The sequence below is a fragment of the Cucumis melo genome, chromosome 10, assembly GCF_025177605.1.
Source record: "Cucumis melo cultivar AY chromosome 10, USDA_Cmelo_AY_1.0, whole genome shotgun sequence".
NCBI classification, from domain to species: Eukaryota; Viridiplantae; Streptophyta; class Magnoliopsida; order Cucurbitales; family Cucurbitaceae; genus Cucumis; species Cucumis melo.
This window is the reverse complement of record NC_066866.1, coordinates 5,084,783-5,103,015: the sequence shown is the minus strand read 5'-3', so window position 1 is coordinate 5,103,015 and position 18,233 is coordinate 5,084,783. Positions and strand designations below refer to the sequence as shown.

Here is an 18,233-nt window from a genome sequence, read left to right as displayed (position 1 = left end):
TAGTAATATTTCGATTCTTTTCTTATATTGGTAATATTTTGATTCCAAAAAACAACCTACAAATATCTTTTGTAATCAAAACAATAAACAGTTGATGTCTAAAATTTCAATCTCAACTAAAATGTCAAGATCTGCTAATATTTATATTATCAACAAAACATTTGGTTGATATCTGTATATTTATAGTTTGGCTTCAAACTGTTCAATCTTCATGGCTTCATTCGCTCTCCCTCTAAGAAGATAAATTAATCACTTAATTAAATTCAAAATCAAACTGATACTATAATAAAAATCATAATCACATTTGATTCATCCTGTAACCTCCATTGATCAAGCTTGAAGCTTTTCATTTTCCCAAAAATGGGGAAATTCTCTGTTCTCATTTACATATCAATCTTTTCCCTTCTTCTACTCCTAATATCTCAAACTCCAACAACCGTCCCCCGCCACCGCCGCCTCCGCCTCCGTTCCAACTTCACCTTCAATCCCCCTCTCCACCGCCAACAACACGACCACTACATCTCCTTCGACCCTCTCATCTCTGACATTGAGCTTCGCCGTGAGGACGACGAATGGCAGAAGCAGTCGCTCGAAAATCTCGCCGCCCATGATTCTCATCCTGAGTGGGAAGAGTTCATCAACGATGAGGACAGGTTTAATGTCACCGAAAGATTGTTTTTTATTTTTCCCAAAATTGATGTGGATCCTTCCGATGGGTTTGTGTCTGCGGAGGAATTGACTCGCTGGAACTTGCAGCAAGCCATGAATGAAGCTTTGCATCGGACTGAAAGGGAATTTCAATCTCATGATGAAAATCGTGATGGGTTTGTTTCCTTTGCTGAGTATGAACCCCCCAGTTGGGTTCTTGCTGCCGGTAAATCGTCTTCTTCTTTCTAATCACTTGTCAATTTGATTTCACTTTGATCTTGAGAACCCCTGCTGATTAGTATGTTCTTGTTTGGTGAATTTGTGTTTTAGTATCTTTTGTACTTTAGACTATTCTATCTGATATGATACGTTTGTTTCCCAATGGCATTTATGATTTCTTTTAGTTCAATACAAGTGGGTACGGGTAGCGGCAAGTGGGTGGGGACAAACACCGTTGACCTTTTTATCGAGGGTATTTGGTTTAATAAGTTGGACCTTGCGGAGGTTGACAACAATATTAAATTATTAATGATTTACTTTACCAGTCTTTGAAGCAGGAAGTTGCCTTTTTAGCTAAGAGAAATATGGTTATTGTTTTTGTATATGTTTCTATGACATACTTAGAGTTCTCCAATGTTATTCCTAAAGGAGTTTTTGGCTCATATAGCTTAAACCTAAGTTTGTGTCATTGGTGGTTTATGTGTTTAATATGGTTGGGTTTCGGTTTTTCTTTTTTGAGATAGTGTAATAAAATTTGTTTAATTGTTGGGTTGATGAGTTAACTTGTGTTTTTATGTGGGATCATGATTTTTTGTTTTAAGAAAGTACATACCCTGTATTTGATTTCTGAGTTCACAAAGCCTAAAACTTTACCATATGATATGAAGATAGGATTCATAAGCTTGAATTTTCGTTACTTTGATTATGTTAACTATAAGAATATAACACTTTCGTAGTTTAAAACAAGCAATCCATAGTTTAACATAGGCTTGCTTTGATAAACATCCTTAAATTGCTTCTTCTTCTCATAGAAGATTTTTAATGATTCCAACGGTGTTGTTTATGTTACATATTCTGCTGTTTAATTTCCAAACTGTTTATCAGGTAACAGTTCTTTTGGTTATGATATTGGCTGGTGGAATGAGGAGCATTTCAATGCATCAGATGCAGATGGGGATGGAGTTTTGGATCTAAATGAATTTAATGAGTAAGCTTCGAAAGTTTCACCATCTCTCTTTTGTCCCCACCTCTCACATCATCTGAAAATGCTAAGAAAAAGAGCCCGTCTTCTGTCATTTTCTATCACTCAATTGTCGATACTTATACCATTGTACGATCTACTTGTTTTCAGCTTCTTGCATCCCGCTGACAGCAAGAGCCCAAAGCTGCTTCTATGGTTATGTGCAGATGTAGTAAGGTAAATGAATTCCTTAAGCCTTTGGAGCTTATTACCGAGATAGTTAAACATAACAAACACGTTATAAAGATTCTAACACTTGTTCCAATCTTCTTTGTGTTGAAACCTTCTGTTGTATTTAAAGTTAGTACTGATAATCTGACAAGTTCATTCTGCTGACCACTCACTTTATAATGTTACCTATCAGGGAAAGAGATAACGACAAAGATGGAAAGCTTAATTTCAGTGAGTTTTTCCCTAAAATTTTAGACTTAATAAGAAGAGTGGATGAAGATTACAATTCATCAAATTGGGAGGACGAAGAACCGGAGGCACTGGCAAGAAAGATGTTCTTGGAGCTCGACAAAGACTCTGATGGGTAAAAGTAAAACATTATTCCCATATATGTCTTTTTGTTGTAAATAATTTATTCTCTAAACATTATATTGTTCTTCATTCTTACAGGTTCCTTTCAACATCTGAACTGTTGCCTATAATTGGAAAAATCCATCCATCAGAGGCTTATTATGCAAAACAACAAGCAGAATACATCATCTCTCAGGTACTTTTGGATGATAAAACATGGTTTCCGCTTTTATTGTTGTGTTGTAAACAATTAACAAAGTCTTCAACCGAAAGAGTGTTTTATATTTTTGGGATAAGAAAGTATTCTGCGGGATTACTGTGAGCTTTTTATAGTACATAACCGATGAAACGTAATGAGGGCTGGGGAAGTATATCCATGTAAGGCTCAATAGGATTATCATCTTGTATTAATCTTCATGCTCTAGATTCTCAGGAACACACGATGAATGATTTCCATAGTTTTGAGGGCCTTAAACAGATTATTGATGTCGTGAATTACAGGCAGATAGTGATGATGATGGGCTCCTAACCTTGAACGATATGATCGAGAACCCATTTGTGTTCTATAGCTCTGTTTTCAGTGAAGACGAGATGGATTATTATCCGTACCACGATGAGTTTCGTTAGATGGATACAGTAAGAACAACCACGAAATTTACTTGTAATCTATACATCTTTCATCCTCTTGATATCTTTTTGTTGATAATTCACAATTTCTTTCTTGGCTTGCAGGTTAAGATTATGGGAGAAAACATTGATCTTTACAAAATATTAGTTAGAGCCTAGAGGTGATTTGCTTACTTGTTTGTAGCTTATTTAGTTTTATTTTGGCCCTAGTTTAGAGTCGGTTTTAATTTGTTGAGTCATGTTTGATTATCATTTGGTTTTTAAAAATTAAGTCTATTTCTTTTGATCGGTCAATAGAGGTATTTGTGGTGTTTCTAAGCTTAATTTTCAAAAACTAAAAACCAAATGACTATCCTACGAGGCTTCCTTTAGTTTTGTTTTTAGACTTAGTTTTCATGTGTTGGAAAGGCATTTATCCATTTTTTTTTCTCATTTTAGTTTTTTTTTTCCATTCATTTGGGAATATATTGTAGATATTTAAAGAGGTTGAACAAAATTTGATTTTATTAAAGTAATTGCTTCTCAATTATTTACTTCTTTCCCCTCTCTAACAAAAACGTTATCAATAACGTGTAAATTTATTTATAAAAGTTAAAATGAAATCATATCATTTTCAGGCAATGACCTCAACTAAACAGAAAAATTTTCTCTCGATTATAGGATTGAGATTGGTCTACACTATCTTATGCCACTAATTTGACCAAAGTAAGCATCTCTTCCTTCTTAGTCAATACCATTTACACAATTCGGAATTACTAACGGCAATTACACCTTTAGAGTCACACCCTGAAATTGGAAAGACCAAAGTTATCGAAGAGAATATTCTCATTCACATTCGACATGGAGGGAGAGCTTTAAAATTTTCTTACAGTTAATTTCTTTGATAGAAAGATGAAAGTAGAGTATGAAAAAGTGCCTTTTTTTTTTCTTTTTTTGGGTTTGAAATTGAGGGCACATCATTTGAGAATTTGAATGTGCATCTCATGAATTTGGAAGCTTTTGAAATCATCACACACAAAGTCAAAAAGGATTAAAAAAGAAACTCATATAAAGTTAATAAATAGAATACAACACAACACCCAAAACACTTCTCAGACATTGTCTGTCCTTTTGGACAAATACATTTGTCAAAATGACAAAACCTAAAATTCTCCTGTCTATTGTTTCCTTTCCATTCTCTCTTATTTCTCTCTCCCTCTTTATTTGCTTCTCTAATTACAAACATTAAAACAAATTTAGAAGAAAAAAAAAGATCAGAGAAGATATATATCTAATAGAGAGGTTGAGTTATACATAATACACTATTACATGTGAAATTAAGGACAATTGTAGGTCATGACGTGCGTCATACACAAATTTTGATACCGATAAAGTCAAAGTTGATAGTTAAGACAAATGATTAATACGTACCAGAGTTGAAAAAGTCTAACGTTCTTGTTTCTCGTTCTAATCTCATTTTTCTTATTTCTATTTGTTTTCTTTTGTTTCAATTATTTTTATTAGTTTCTTTTTTTTTAATTATTTTAATTGTTTTCTTTTCCATTTTATCGATTATTTTTATTTGTTACCTTTTCCTTTTTCTCAATTGTTTTTATATTGGTTTCATTTTACTAATTCTCAATTATTTTTATTGATTTTCTTTTTCCTCTCATCTCCATCAACTTACCCAAATAATCATCATCTTCCTCTTTTTTTCATGTTTTCTTTCAATTATTATATTTTAAATGTTATAAAATATTGAGATTGTTAAAATTGATAGATTAAGAAGTGAGTCGACATCATTTATGAGAAATGGCCTGAGTGAGAGATGATATTGCCAATCAAATTTGGCAACATTTGAAGGATAGATAAAATTTTGTGTTTATGTTATTATTTTTATTTCCGGAACTCCTTGTATTAAATGAATAAACTTTTGATAATTTTATTTTTTATGTTTAATGGGGCATATATTTTTATTTAATGTTTAATGGAATTAGATATGAATAAAAATAAAAAATAAATCTCGAAGAAAATCAAGAAACAATAAACAGTTATCAAACACATTTTTTTGTTTATGTTTCATTTTTTCAGGAAACAAAAAACAGAAACAGTTATTAAATACATTCCTATTTTTTATTCTAAAAAAAGAAGAACCGAAAACAAGAAATAAGAAACATGGAACGTGAACGTTACCAAACGAAAAGTTGTATGACCCCATCTAGGAAAAGTGACCCAGAGAAGGGCAACTGCATGTGAGTTGGCTAAGGTAGATGAAGCAACTAAGTCTCCAAGATGAGGTGAGCCACTAGGGTCACTGATGGATAAGGGTGTGACCCACGTGTAAGTTCACCAAAGCATAAACCGACAAGCGTGGGTCACCTCAGTAGAAATCGAAGCTCATTGACTTCACGACCCTTTCTTATTCTTTCACTTGGAGCATACTAAATCCATACGAGATTTTTGGCCTAGATCTCCAGTATACTATAATATTGTCCATTTTAGGCAAGTCTTTAAGTAACTTTGCTTTTGAAACTTACTCATAAGTGGATCTCTATCTCCTAAACAAATGTGAAGTTTCGTTTCCTCCATACTTGACATTTATAACAATAGAACTTAACAAAAAGATTTGTTAAACTACCCATCAAAATTAAACGGACTAGCGCTTTTAAAACCATAATTTAACTAAAACATAAATATTTAACTAAAAGATAGTCCAACAAAGACAATAGGTTCACTTTTTTTTTTTTTTTTTGGTTGAGTTCAAAAAAAAATAACCTACGGAATTTTGCTTCAAAATGGACACATTACCATACTGAAGTAAACGAAACGAACAAGTAATCCCCCTATCTTATGAATTAAATCGTATGATAATTTGCTAGTAATAATTAATGTATCGCATGGAAGTACATAAATTTACAACATGAATCTTAATCTTGACAATGAGTTGAGAAATAAAACAGTACGAACATGAATGAGAAAAAGATATGTATCGTAAAAACATGGGAATTTGTACTAGATAGCAAAGTCTTTTAATAAAATTAAGTTCATATCACCTTTATTTAGTATATTGCAAATATGGTAAAAATTATTAATTATATTGGACAAATAAAAAATGATAAATTTATTTTTATAGATACCGAAGTTACTCCCTTTCCTTACTCCTTACCTTATTGGATAAAAAATGATACACCTCGCCTACATGCTTGAACGGCTCCTTGGAATTGAAATAGGGATTCTTATCTGGATGCAACAGTAGATTGAGCTTCTTGTATTGTTTTTTAGCGTGTTGATGTGGGCGAATGGCTCCACTTGAAGAATCTGGTACCAGTTGTCTAGAGAGTCGGCAACAACTCAAAGAATTGAAAAGAAGTGAGGATTTTGATGGCATTGTTAAGGTTCGCATCGATGTGATGGGCTCGCTTGGCATACTTTAGAAAAATTGAGATTGAAATCTCTAAAGCTCTTTTTCGCCAGATCTTTAAGACTTTGAGCTTCTGATTTCTCTTTGGTTACTCTATTCGTTTTGATAAAGCAGTGACAACGATGGCAGAGGAGGGTGTTCCTAATCGGAATTTGTTGCCTTCAAAATACAAACAAGGAAAAAGAGAATGAAGTATCACTAGGAGCTTCGATCCACTTTGTTGGACTTGGAAATTTTGTGACAATCAGAAGATAATTAGATGACAATCAAAAGGCAATCAAATTAAATTATTATTTCAAAAGACTAACTAAAATGGAAAAAAATGAAAAAGTAGAATGTAAATCATATGGTAATCCAATATCTATTTTAGAAAACTAACTAAAATTGGGGAAAAAAAGTAATCAAATTACAATTAGAAGGTAATCAAGTAATACTATCTCATTATTTTGTCGTTGTGGTTAAGCTTTCAATGGTCTACAATGAGATGATCGACAATGTTATGTAGATTACAAAAATGAAGAATAATAAAAAAACTGCATAGAAATTAACAGGAAAAAAAAAGTAATCATATGACAATCATAATGTCATAAAAAAAATTCTTAGCAATTGACAAAAAATTTGAAGGTACCCATATGATAATATGATGGTAATTAATCAAAATATACTTAATAATTAACAAAAGATGGAAGATAATAAGATGATTATCGATAAACTACTTAGTAATTATACATTAAAAAAACGGAAGTAAGTAGTAAATGATATCATATTAAAATTAAATAATAATGAGATGGTAAATTAGTATCATTAACGGTTAAACAATAATGTACATCAAATAGCAATTGGACAATAACTAGACAACAATCAAATAGTAATTGAAATTATTGATAATTTGTGGGTATAAGATCACAATCAGATAGCAATCAGACGTTAATCAAATGTAGTTACACATTTTTAACTACGAGGACATTTTGGTCATTCGAAAATTTCAATAGGGCTGGAGTTGATAATTTGTCATTCATGCAAAATTAAAAATAATAGATCATGGACTTAATTTTCATTTTATATTTTGCCACAAATACAATTACACCAAAAAAACATATGTACATATAATATTTTGTTGCGTTGTAGTTAACATAAATAGTGAAGAAAAAGAGAGGAATTTTGACCCTCGTGATACCTTCACATGTCCAAAGTCGTATAATAGTGCTTCAATATAAAGTCAATCATTTAAATGGGCCACTGTTGCTCTTGTGACACTACCTACCAAACATATGTACCATAACACATCACACATACTATCACACAATTATAAAACCACCTATTTACTCTTTTACTTATTTCTAACTTTTTATATACTAATCCTCAATTACAGACACATCCATATCGTTACAAGAATATGTAAAATAATAATAATAATAATAAATAAATAAATAAAAAGAATCTAAGAAAAAGCATCAATCGAAAAATTTACGGTTTTCTACCACATCAATTGTTTTCACCAACAATCATAAATCTCAACTCAAAGAATTATTCACTACATCGTAAAGAGTAAACTACTTAAAATACCACCTTCAAAGGTTTTTTCACGTGATGATAAATTTTTACTGAAATTTACAGTGAAACTTTTCACATATTTAACTCATCTTTACCACTAATTATAAGCTAAGCTTACTTTGACTTATGTTTATTTAGTGATTCTATATTTAATATAAATTGTGTTAAATGAAACTAGGTAGGTTGTTATTGTGAGTATATAAAATGAAAGCAAAATTCAGATTTTATTACATTGGAAATAAGAAAAATAGTACATTCATAGAAACTATATAGCTATACTACATGACAAGTAAATAATTTACATGTGATCCATCTATTAGCTTTAAAACAAAATTTAATAATGTGATTAAGAAAAACTATATTCAAATCCTTAATTATATATAATTTGTAGATTTAGCAAATATTTGGGCCAAACCCAACGAACCCATTAGCCCCATCGAATGAGATTTGAATTCCTTCTTGCTGGATGTTTCCGATTATAGAAAGTCCCGACGGCGACGGAGCAAAAGCCAAGCAAAAGGTTCCGCCGCCGTCTACCGGAATCAAAAAGTTCTTCGCTGGCAGTGTCAGAGCCGGTCCATCGGAGAAGTAAAACGACACCGTGGGCACTCGTACGGACTCGAACCCGTTGAGATCGTAACACGTGTCGAAGATCGAAACGCCAGGCGCCCGTGGGAGGTTGCTGGTTTGGGCTGTGAACGAATCACGCAACGCCACGTAGGCCGATGTCGGAAGACGTGTCACGGCGGTGCCAGTGTCCATTACGACGCCGTTGGTACCGAACTCGGTGAGTTGAAACGTTTCTTCCGGTATTGAAACTCGAACTCCGCCGACGCCGATGCCGGCGAGTCCGATGTAGTAGAAGCTTGGGGCGCGTGGGTTCCGGATTAGGGAGATCCAGGTGGCGCCAACTGGCAATGCTCCACGGCCGAATTCTAATGTTCCGGTTGAGCCGGTGCCTCGGCTCACTAAACAATAGCTGAATGCTCCGCCGGTTTGACCACCGAGTTGGCCAATGAAGGACATTGACCCTCCACCGAGTCCGAGTAAACCGGCGGCCCCTATAAACATTCCTTGGTTTGTATGACCGCACCCAATTGCCACGTCACGAATCATCACCTAATCAAATTATAAAAATACAAAAACGTAAGGATTAATTTTTTCAACCTAAACCCACCTATTGACGAGCATCAGTTTGTCGGAATCGGTTTTTTAATCAAACCATCCTCTAATTGATTAAGATGATTTAGTAAGTGTTCAATTCGACTCCGACAATAAAGAAGGTTGGTTGAGCCTTTGAAATTTTTTTAAATGTTGTCTCGATTTAGATTTTTTCAAATCGACATTGACCAAATTCATACTTATCTCTGACCAACAGCCTCAGTTTGATCAGTTAGATCCGTCGCTCAGTTTCTTGATCTATCATGTTCACCCTTAGTCTCACCGTTTAAACTTGTATTATTTAGTCTTCAAACATTCAACCACGAAATTGATAGTATAAATTAATGTCAGTTAAGTCATGTTCATATAACTTTGCATAAATGTTTGAATATATATAAATATTTAAAGTTAACTTTTGTGACGAGTAGATTCTTAAGAATTCAAAAAATATATAATATATCAAGAAACTTTCAATTCTATATCAAATTTTTAATTCGATACAATTTCATAACCATTTAATATTTTTATATTTGAAAATCAGTCAATTTTCTCACAATTTTTCTGCCTATTTTAAAGTCTTTAGATTTTTTAGTGAAATAGATAGCCAAATTCTACTATAAAATACATTTTAAGATTTGAAAACATGGAATGTAGAAATTGATGAAATATTTCTAAGCTTAGTTTTTGTAAACTAAGTATTATCATTTTTTACATTTGTATCTAATAGATAATTACATATTTAACATTTAATATTTACTTAAATGATTTATAAGCACAAACTTAAATTAAAACTTTGTGCATATATAATTTTTCCATTCTTTGTAGTGGTTGGATGATTACATCACAAAAAGACCATGAAAACTTGTTTTAGAAAAAGAATAAAAAGATTAAATTAGACCTTTAATTTTAAAGGTTTCTAACTTTACAAAAATATTTTTTAAGTGCTCCTTCCTTAATTTGAAGTGCATAACACATACCATTTCTTTTTAAAGTTTGTATTGAGATCTCTTCCACACAAAATCAATTAATATACTCATAAACTTAAATATCTATAATTTTTAAAACTCTAAAACTTAAATACCAAACTTTTAAGACATTATTATTAACATTAACATGCTTAATTAAAAAATTACCACATTAATCAACTTATTGTTCTAATGTTGAAGTTGAAGAGTTATAATAATGCTTACTTGGCCGACGGTGAGAGTTTCGAGAGCGAGAGTGCCTTTAGTGTAAGACCCGTCCCCATACGACACTTCGTACCGACATCGTCCAGCGTTACATCCGGTGTTCTCAAGGCGGTCGCAAACGTCGGAGCCACAAGAGACGCCGGCGAACGACGAGGAGTCGGCCGGGTCGAAAACCGGGTCGGATTGTTGGTAGCATCGGCTACAAGGTTTACATTGGACCCACACAATATCACTCCCCGAATCAATCACCATATATTGACTCCTCGGCGGGCTCCCAACTCCGATCCGAACAAAATATTCTCCACTCCCCTCTTCCATTCCTATTTCCAAATTCAAGAAAATAATTAATATACACATTGGATTTTAAAGGGTATTTTTTTAAAAAAATAATAATTTTCCTCGCCTGAAATGACATCCGTGGCAAAATTAGCCACCTTGAAACGGCTATCTTCCACGGCGGCGGCGCCGTGGGATAGGCGGCGGACGAGGGTGGCGACTCTTATGGCGTCTCTTTTCATGCGGTCGTTGAACCCACGACGGTGACCATGGACATGGGATAGTTTATCCCTATGGAGAAGGTTGAGTTTAAATGTATCGTTGTGGGATTTATGACCAGAAACTTGCCGGTGAGCGTCGGAGAAATTAAGGGTATGAAGAATTTGACCGTCATTGAAGTCCAATTTGGTAGCTTTAACATTAAGGTATTGAAACTTTGTTGGAGAAGAAGGGCGGGCGGCGGCAGCAACGACAACGAGTACAGCGAGGAAAAAGAGAAGAGAAGAGATCAGTTGTTTAAAGAACATGGTTTGAAATTTTTTGGGGTTCAGAAAATGAGAATGGGACCTTTGAATGAAAGTAAAGGATTTGGGTTATATTTGAGGGAATAAGATGGAAGTAATTAAATTAACAAGGGAATTTGTTTGGGGTTTTACATTTAAAGATGTAAATTTGAAAAAGGAAAAAGAGAGATGTAAATATATATATATATATATATATATATATATATATATATATATATATAATTGTAGGGTCCTTTGTATTTTTTGTGAAATAATGTTTTGGAGTTTATTGAGAAATATTTGAGTAGGAATTGTCTTGTGTTTGTTCAATTATTTGCTTTCATTTGTCTTCCCCCATTGAAAGAAAGAGAAAGAAAGAGTGAGGGAGTGGGTTTTGTTGTCTGTTGTGTATTGTATTTGTATACATTCCATTTCAAGATATGATTGTGTGGTCTATTTGTTTTCTAGGATGTGATTTCTGATTGTCATTAAATGTTTTGGTTTTCATCTTAGTTTTTTTAGCTGCATTTCAAGGTTTTAAACTTCATATTTGAGATAATTTTTCTTCCATTCAATTATATAAAAAAATAAAAATGTATAAATTGGTTAAGTCGGTAACATTCTCAACTCAATCCATATTTTTTTACCCGAACTCAATTTTTCACCTCCAATCCAGAAAAAACTAAATTTTTTAATATAACTCAATCCAACTAAAATTAGATAGTTTAGGTTGATGATTCGACTAAAAAATAAAATAGCACAAATAAATTAAAATGATGAAATTATATTCGGTTAATTAGTTGCATATATCAAAAATTTGAAAAAATCATTTTGCTAAATTGTATGAGTTAAAACATTTAAAGACTCAATGCAACAGAACTTCTATCTTGATAAATTAAATGTGTGCATATAAAAATGAAGTGTTACCTTTTCTATATATACTTCTTTTCATGAAAAGATGTTTAGGCACAAAGTTGATTTTCCTTTCTCACTTCAATCAAAATCTATGGGTGTGCAAATCTTGCCTTTTGTTTTCATTTGATGTATTCAAACACTATTTTCATATCTTAATACAAATTATGGTATTATAATTCTATTCATATCTCAACATTTTTATCATTATATTCTTTTTTTATAAATTTAACGTTAACATTCAGAAGTAAATCAATATTTCTATTATATATAACATAAAAAAAAATTATAAGCAAACAGCAGGGAATGTAAATATGGTTTAATAAATATTGAATTATGTATTTACTAATTTAGAAATATTTATCAACATCAACATTGAAATTTTAAATCTACATCCAAACCAATAATATTGTATATATATGTCTTTTCTTTCGTAAGTATTGCTATGATATTATAGTCTAATCATTTTGACCTTTTATCACAATTTTTCAGGAAAACATCAGTCTCACCCTAAATGTAAAATGTGTTTTCTCACGAATTTTTCTACGAATGATTTTCACATAAATTGTTAAATGAAAAATTTGGGTTAGCAAATATTTTCTATTATTTTATTCTAAACACACACATTGCTTGAAGCTAGTCTCCTTTATAAACTCTTAATTACATTCATTTTCATGGATTTGGACCCTAATGGCACTTAAATTTTGGAAAGGAGAGGAAATAAGCAAAAGTAGGTTTGTTGATATCTCCACGTGCCATTGTCGTTGATCGAGGGAGGGGAGGAATAAAATAATAATATATCATATTTTTGCTAAAACTATTTTTAATTTTCAAAACCGGGTTTCTATGTTATAAAACGTTTAAAAGCGAAACCGTTCCAAATTGAATAAAAAAATTAATGATCAAATAAGAAAAAAAGAACACAACAACGACTTCTTTCTCTAAAAAAAAAGTTCTTTTGTTTTCAGTATACCAAGCATCAGAGTGTCTATCTAAGTGTTGAGACTCCAATTGGTTTCAGTGCCAAACTAATTAAAGAAAAAGGTTGTTTTATCATGGAGACGACGGAGCGATCAAATCTATTTACACAAAAGACCATAGCCACAAAATGTTTTAAAGAAAGTGAGATCCGAGACTTATCCATTTTCTAATCAGTGTCTATTTTGCAATACACGTTTTGACCAGACACTTTATCATTAGGCGTTTTGATCAGGTAACAAGCAAGATGATCATTTGGCATTTTGACCCATAGACTACTTGACCAGGCGAGATACAAATTTACTAGGTGAGATACAAGACAAATTAGCACATGAATTATCTGGACGTTATGTAACGCCCCAAAAATTAAGATAATTTTGGAGTTAGTTATCTTAATTTTGTTTAATTAGATTTAATCTATTAGGCGTTATTTGGAATTCATTTAATGAGAATTATTTGATTTACGTGGGAATTGAAATTAATTAAATATTTGTTGGATAAATATTTAATTAACTAGAGGTTTTGACATGTGGTGTTTGTTGAGTTTTTGATTAAATGGTAAGTTAAGAGAATTAAGTAAAGTTGTGAATTTTTAGTGTTGTTGAACTTGAATTTAATTAAATAATTATGGATGTTATTTAATTAAATTGTGGGGTAAAAAGTTTGTTGGAGATTTAATAATTATATATGTGGAAATATATATATAATTATTATGTTAAAGGAAAAGATAATTATACTTGTTGAAATATAATTATTTAAGAAAGAGATAATTGTATTTTGGAGAAAAGATATTTATTAAAGAAGAAAAGGTAAAATAATCATGTTTTGTGAAAATATAATTATTTGTAAAAGAATAATTATTTGGAAAAAGATAAATAATAATTAATTATTGTGGAAGATAATTAATTATTTTGGAAAAAGATAAATAATAGTTAATTATTGTGAAAGATAATTAATTATTTTGGAGAAAGATGAATAATAATTAATTATTCTGCAGAAAGATAAATATTGATTATGGAGTGGAGTTGTTATGGTTGGGTTAAGCCAATTTATGTTGGAAGTAAGTGATTTATTGGAAAAGATTTGATTGATTAAATTGATTGAAGATTTAAGTTAATTTGAGTTTTGGTGGAATTGGAATTAATTGAGTATATATATATATGGATATATATATATATATTTAATTAATAATTTGGACAAATGAAGTTAATTATATTATGGAATATAATTATATTTGTTTGGAAAAGAAGATAATCCATGAGAAGAGAGATGATTGATTTGATTGGACGAAAAAAGATATATATTTATTTATAAGAGAGAATAATGGTTTAAATAAATATATATGTTTGTTGTAGATTTTGGTGAGAGAAAAATAATAATAATAAAGAAGTATTATTATTATTATCAATAGTTATAAATGTCTAAGATTTTGTGCTTTTAAGACATTTATTTAGGAAAGATAATGGAAATAAAGATATATGTATATATTTGGTATTATATATATATCCTAAAAGGAAAAGGAAATAATAATAATAAATATTATTGTTATTATTTGAGTCTATAAATAACATTGGAATGTTTAAGTTAGAAAGTAAAGAAAAATAAAAAGGTTCTTCATCTTCTTCTTTCAGATAACCCTTTGTTGTCGCCGCCTCATCAATTGAAGTTAAGATTGATCTCTTTGGAAGCTTGAGAATTTAAAGTGATGAATTTTTCCATCAAGGATAAGAGGATTTTTCAACCTTCATTTGAGTAACTTTGCTAAGCCAATGAAATTAATAAATTAATTTAATTTTGGATCTATTTGAGATTTCTTTAAAGGTTCAATTGGCTAACTTTTTTAGATTTAAAACCTTGGATTTTTCCCAATCAAGATTAAGTACGTTAAGATTAATATTCATGCCATGTTATGATGTTATGTTGTGCTACATGCTATGGATAGGGTCTTCTGTTAACTTTGTCTATTATAGTCGGGTGTCCTTCGGGATCACCACCTTTTTAGGACTGCGTAGTCCGATGGGACCACAAGTCTGACATTGACATTGACACAGACATGATTTAAGAGATCCGACGGGATCGCTCACACTTATGACTGCGTAGTCTGACGGGATCGCTCACACTTATGACTGCGTAGTCTGACGGGATCGCCAGTCTGACATTGACATTGACATAGACATGATTTGAGTGATTCGACGGGATCACTCACAGCACGATCGTCTTAAGTGTTCCCTTGGGTTCACCAGAGACCAGCTTGTTCCTACGGGATCACAGATTTCACATGTTCGGGAATGTGCCAGTTCTTGGGTACCACTTTTTAGGACTCTAATGGGAAGTTAACAGATACCTAGCGGGACTAGTAGTAGGTCCCTTACTGAGTATATGTTTATACTCACTCTTTCTATGTTTAATATTTTAGGCGAAGGTAAAGGTAGAGGCAAGCTGGCGAGCGACAGAGAAGGATCCGTGACATGCCATATGGGGACTCAGTTTTGCTTCCACGCCTATGCTTAAGTGTTTTAATATTCCGTTTTTAATGAAAATTTAGTCTTCTCTCGTTTCAAAAAGTGTTTCTTGTCATTGTTTCTTTTTAGTAATGACCTCAACTTAGTATAAAGAGTTGGATCGTTACACGTTAAGGTTTCTCAACATACTACTCCTTCTAGATGAATTGCAACGACATAAATTAAAATATAAAAAATAGTAGAGGTTCATATAAATGTGTGTGTTTGATTAAAAAAGGAATAATAAATGATAAATAAACAAAACAGAAATTAAAAAAAAAAAAAAAAAAAAAAGCAATGAAAACAAAATAATAAAGGAATATGGTTGAAATTATGATCACTTTTCTTTAATTATTATTAAACTTAATTATTCTTTGTCAGCATGTATAAAAGCAGCATTACATCTAATTAAGAAACATTACTTCTTTCTCAAAAATAAAAATTACTTAATTAATAGACAATCCACAAGCTCCCCACCTCTAATCAATCTTTCTTTTGGTTAATTAAGTTCAACTCGTTATTCGAATATCTAATTCATATGTTTTGATTGTGAAATAAAATTATGAGAAAATATTTACTATAAATTAATTTACAATTTTTGACAAAAATTTTTACTTTGAAAGATTAAAAATTTATAACGATATTTGAAGAGTTCATTTATTTGTATTTGGAGTACATACTCGTTTTATCTGCGTTTATCTATCTATGTTTGAAGTACAGATCAGTTGAAATCATATGTTAGGGATATGTCGTATAATTTTTTTAAAATTTTAAATAATATGTTTCTTACCTGATTTAAAATTTTATTAAATAAAATTAAAGGAGAAAAAGAAAAATTAAACAAGAATATTATCATGCATATTGCAGATGTTATGAAGAAGAATTGAAACTCAAAACCAATAATTAAATAAATTGAAATCTTAAAACTAAAAAAAAAAAAAAAAAGTTGATTAATGTATAAAAACTTTTCTTCAAAAACTCAATATCCTAATATTTTTCATAATAGTTCTTTGTATGCTATAAAATATAAAACTATTTTTAAAATTCACCCACATAAAATTTTTAAGTAAGGCACTAATTACTACACATATATTTTAGTTAAGGAGAAATCCAAAACCTTATCTTATCTTTGCCTTTTCTCCTCTAGTCTTTCTTTGCTTTATTTTAAAATGCAACTAATTAATGTTACCTAATTCTATGGTACTTAATTAAAAAAGAATACATGCTCTTTTTTTTTTCTTTTTAAGAAAAATAGTATGAATAATATATATCAATTCAAACACATTCTCTCTAAAGTAAGACTATAATAAGACAATATATATGACTTGGAGTAGTATATGCAAGTAAAAGAGGTAATTAATTATATATTGATTAAATTATTCAAATGCCCTCTCGATTCTTTTACGTGTCCAATTATACACTTAAAATATCAACCAGTTAAGATGGTTAATATTAATCGTTTACCACTAAAAGGTGTATTTGGTAAGAGAATCGAACGTAGGTGTAATCTCAAGGTTCATGATTGTCGTTTAACTATTTAAAACAAAAGGAATTATAAATTTGTTTTATTGAATAACTCCGTATAATAATCGCAAATATATAGTTGTATGTTTTGAAAAAAATTGTATAAGTCGATATGTAGTCATGATAAATAGTGAAAGTGAATTTAGCTCAACAATAATTAATTATAATACCTTTATTAATGTTGAAAGTTTCATGTTCTTCGCTCTCCTATTAGAATGTTAGTCGTTGTAAATGATTTATTCTTTTTTTGTGAGAGCATATTGAGTGCTTTTCTTAATGAGTTTTATATTTTTAGCAACGAAACAACAACAACAAAAAAGAAAATTACATCAACTAAAAGATAACAAATCAAACCATTCCAAATAAGGAGAAGAAAGAAAAGAGGAACGTGTTGTTTTTCTACGTCGTTCTTGCAAGAAAATAAGTCTGATAGTTGTAGCAACAACGCTTCACATAAGAATGAGAAACATATCTTAAAACTCAAACTCAATCGTAATGTTCTTTCGATGAGCCTTATTGAATTAATTGAATATTAAATGAAGGTATATATTATTATTCATGTGGTATATAGGCACTAGGGTACTAATGGTAGCTAGCTATAGTATCAAATTATTAAATGTAATGTTCTAATTTCATAAAGGGGAAGAAAAAAAAAGTTTGAAAAGTGTGTAATTATTGCTTGCTTTTGATCTTTCTGTCCTCAAAGTGCTTTGTTACTAAGACATGTTTGGACACAATTAATATATATAGTTTAACATTAATTTTTATATTATAAGTTGTTTTTGTTTCAAACCAATATAACCTAAAAGTTATTTTGATCATCTCCTTATTTTTTGTTCAAAAGATGTAAGATTTTGAATATATTTTACTTATGAAGATAAAAAAAAAATACCCTTTAGAAAATCAATAGTAAGATTGTAACTTTTAAGAGAATAAGAATATTTATTTTAAGTGATTTATTTTTCTAAAAAAGATTAGTTATAAATTTGATATTGAATGAGATGACATAAATAAATTAATTAATTAAAAGAAAGATAAAAAAGAGAGGAATTAAAAAGTGTGATTGGGGTTAGTTGAAGGGTGAGGTAGGCTTTTTGAGAGAAGAATGTGAAATTAAAATAAATGACCTAAGCACATAGGGTAGGCAAAATCAACTTCCCAAATGTTATGTTAATTTTATACCAACTTTATCAAAGA

General features: G+C 30.7%; 2 protein-coding genes across 3 annotated transcripts; one reads left to right on the top strand and one right to left on the bottom strand.

Moving 5' to 3' along the window:
* The first annotated feature begins 191 nt into the window (after positions 1 to 191).
* On the top strand, positions 192 to 3,570 carry LOC103488782 (uncharacterized). Of its 2 annotated transcripts, XM_008447677.3 has the most exons (7): positions 192 to 874; positions 1,753 to 1,855; positions 2,000 to 2,065; positions 2,253 to 2,423; positions 2,510 to 2,606; positions 2,912 to 3,046; positions 3,143 to 3,570. In XM_008447677.3, the coding sequence occupies exons 1-6, from the start codon at positions 361 to 363 to the stop codon at positions 3,035 to 3,037; spliced, it is 1,077 nt and encodes a 358-aa protein (XP_008445899.1). In that variant the 5' UTR covers positions 192 to 360; the 3' UTR covers positions 3,038 to 3,046; positions 3,143 to 3,570. The 2 variants fall into 2 exon arrangements, with proteins under 2 accessions (XP_008445899.1, XP_050947285.1); XM_051091328.1 differs by having other exon boundaries at positions 2,912 to 3,162.
* Positions 3,571 to 8,196: 4,626 nt separating this feature from the next.
* LOC103488783 (protein ASPARTIC PROTEASE IN GUARD CELL 2-like) lies at positions 8,197 to 11,285 on the bottom strand. The gene is made up of 3 exons (XM_008447678.3): positions 10,746 to 11,285; positions 10,343 to 10,662; positions 8,197 to 9,110 (listed from the first exon to the last, which is right to left on the bottom strand). The coding sequence occupies exons 1-3, from the start codon at positions 11,143 to 11,145 to the stop codon at positions 8,385 to 8,387; spliced, it is 1,446 nt and encodes a 481-aa protein (XP_008445900.1). The 5' UTR covers positions 11,146 to 11,285; the 3' UTR covers positions 8,197 to 8,384.
* Between the last annotated feature and the right edge of the window lie 6,948 nt (positions 11,286 to 18,233).

Bases quoted from the DNA above. Each gene is read 5' to 3' on its own strand.
- LOC103488782 (XM_008447677.3), top strand. From the start codon at position 361: ATGGGGAAATTCTCTGTTCTCATTTACATATCAATCTTTTCCCTTCTT. The intron at 2,066-2,252 runs GTAAATGAATTC...GTTACCTATCAG, and splicing joins TTATGTGCAGATGTAGTAAG to GGAAAGAGATAACGACAAAG. The intron at 2,424-2,509 runs GTAAAAGTAAAA...TCATTCTTACAG, and splicing joins CTCGACAAAGACTCTGATGG to GTTCCTTTCAACATCTGAAC.
- LOC103488783 (XM_008447678.3), bottom strand. From the start codon at position 11,145: ATGTTCTTTAAACAACTGATCTCTTCTCTTCTCTTTTTCCTCGCTGTA. The intron at 10,663-10,745 runs GCGAGGAAAATT...ATTTGGAAATAG, and splicing joins TGCCACGGATGTCATTTCAG to GAATGGAAGAGGGGAGTGGA. The intron at 9,111-10,342 runs GTAAGCATTATT...TAATTTGATTAG, and splicing joins AAACTCTCACCGTCGGCCAA to GTGATGATTCGTGACGTGGC.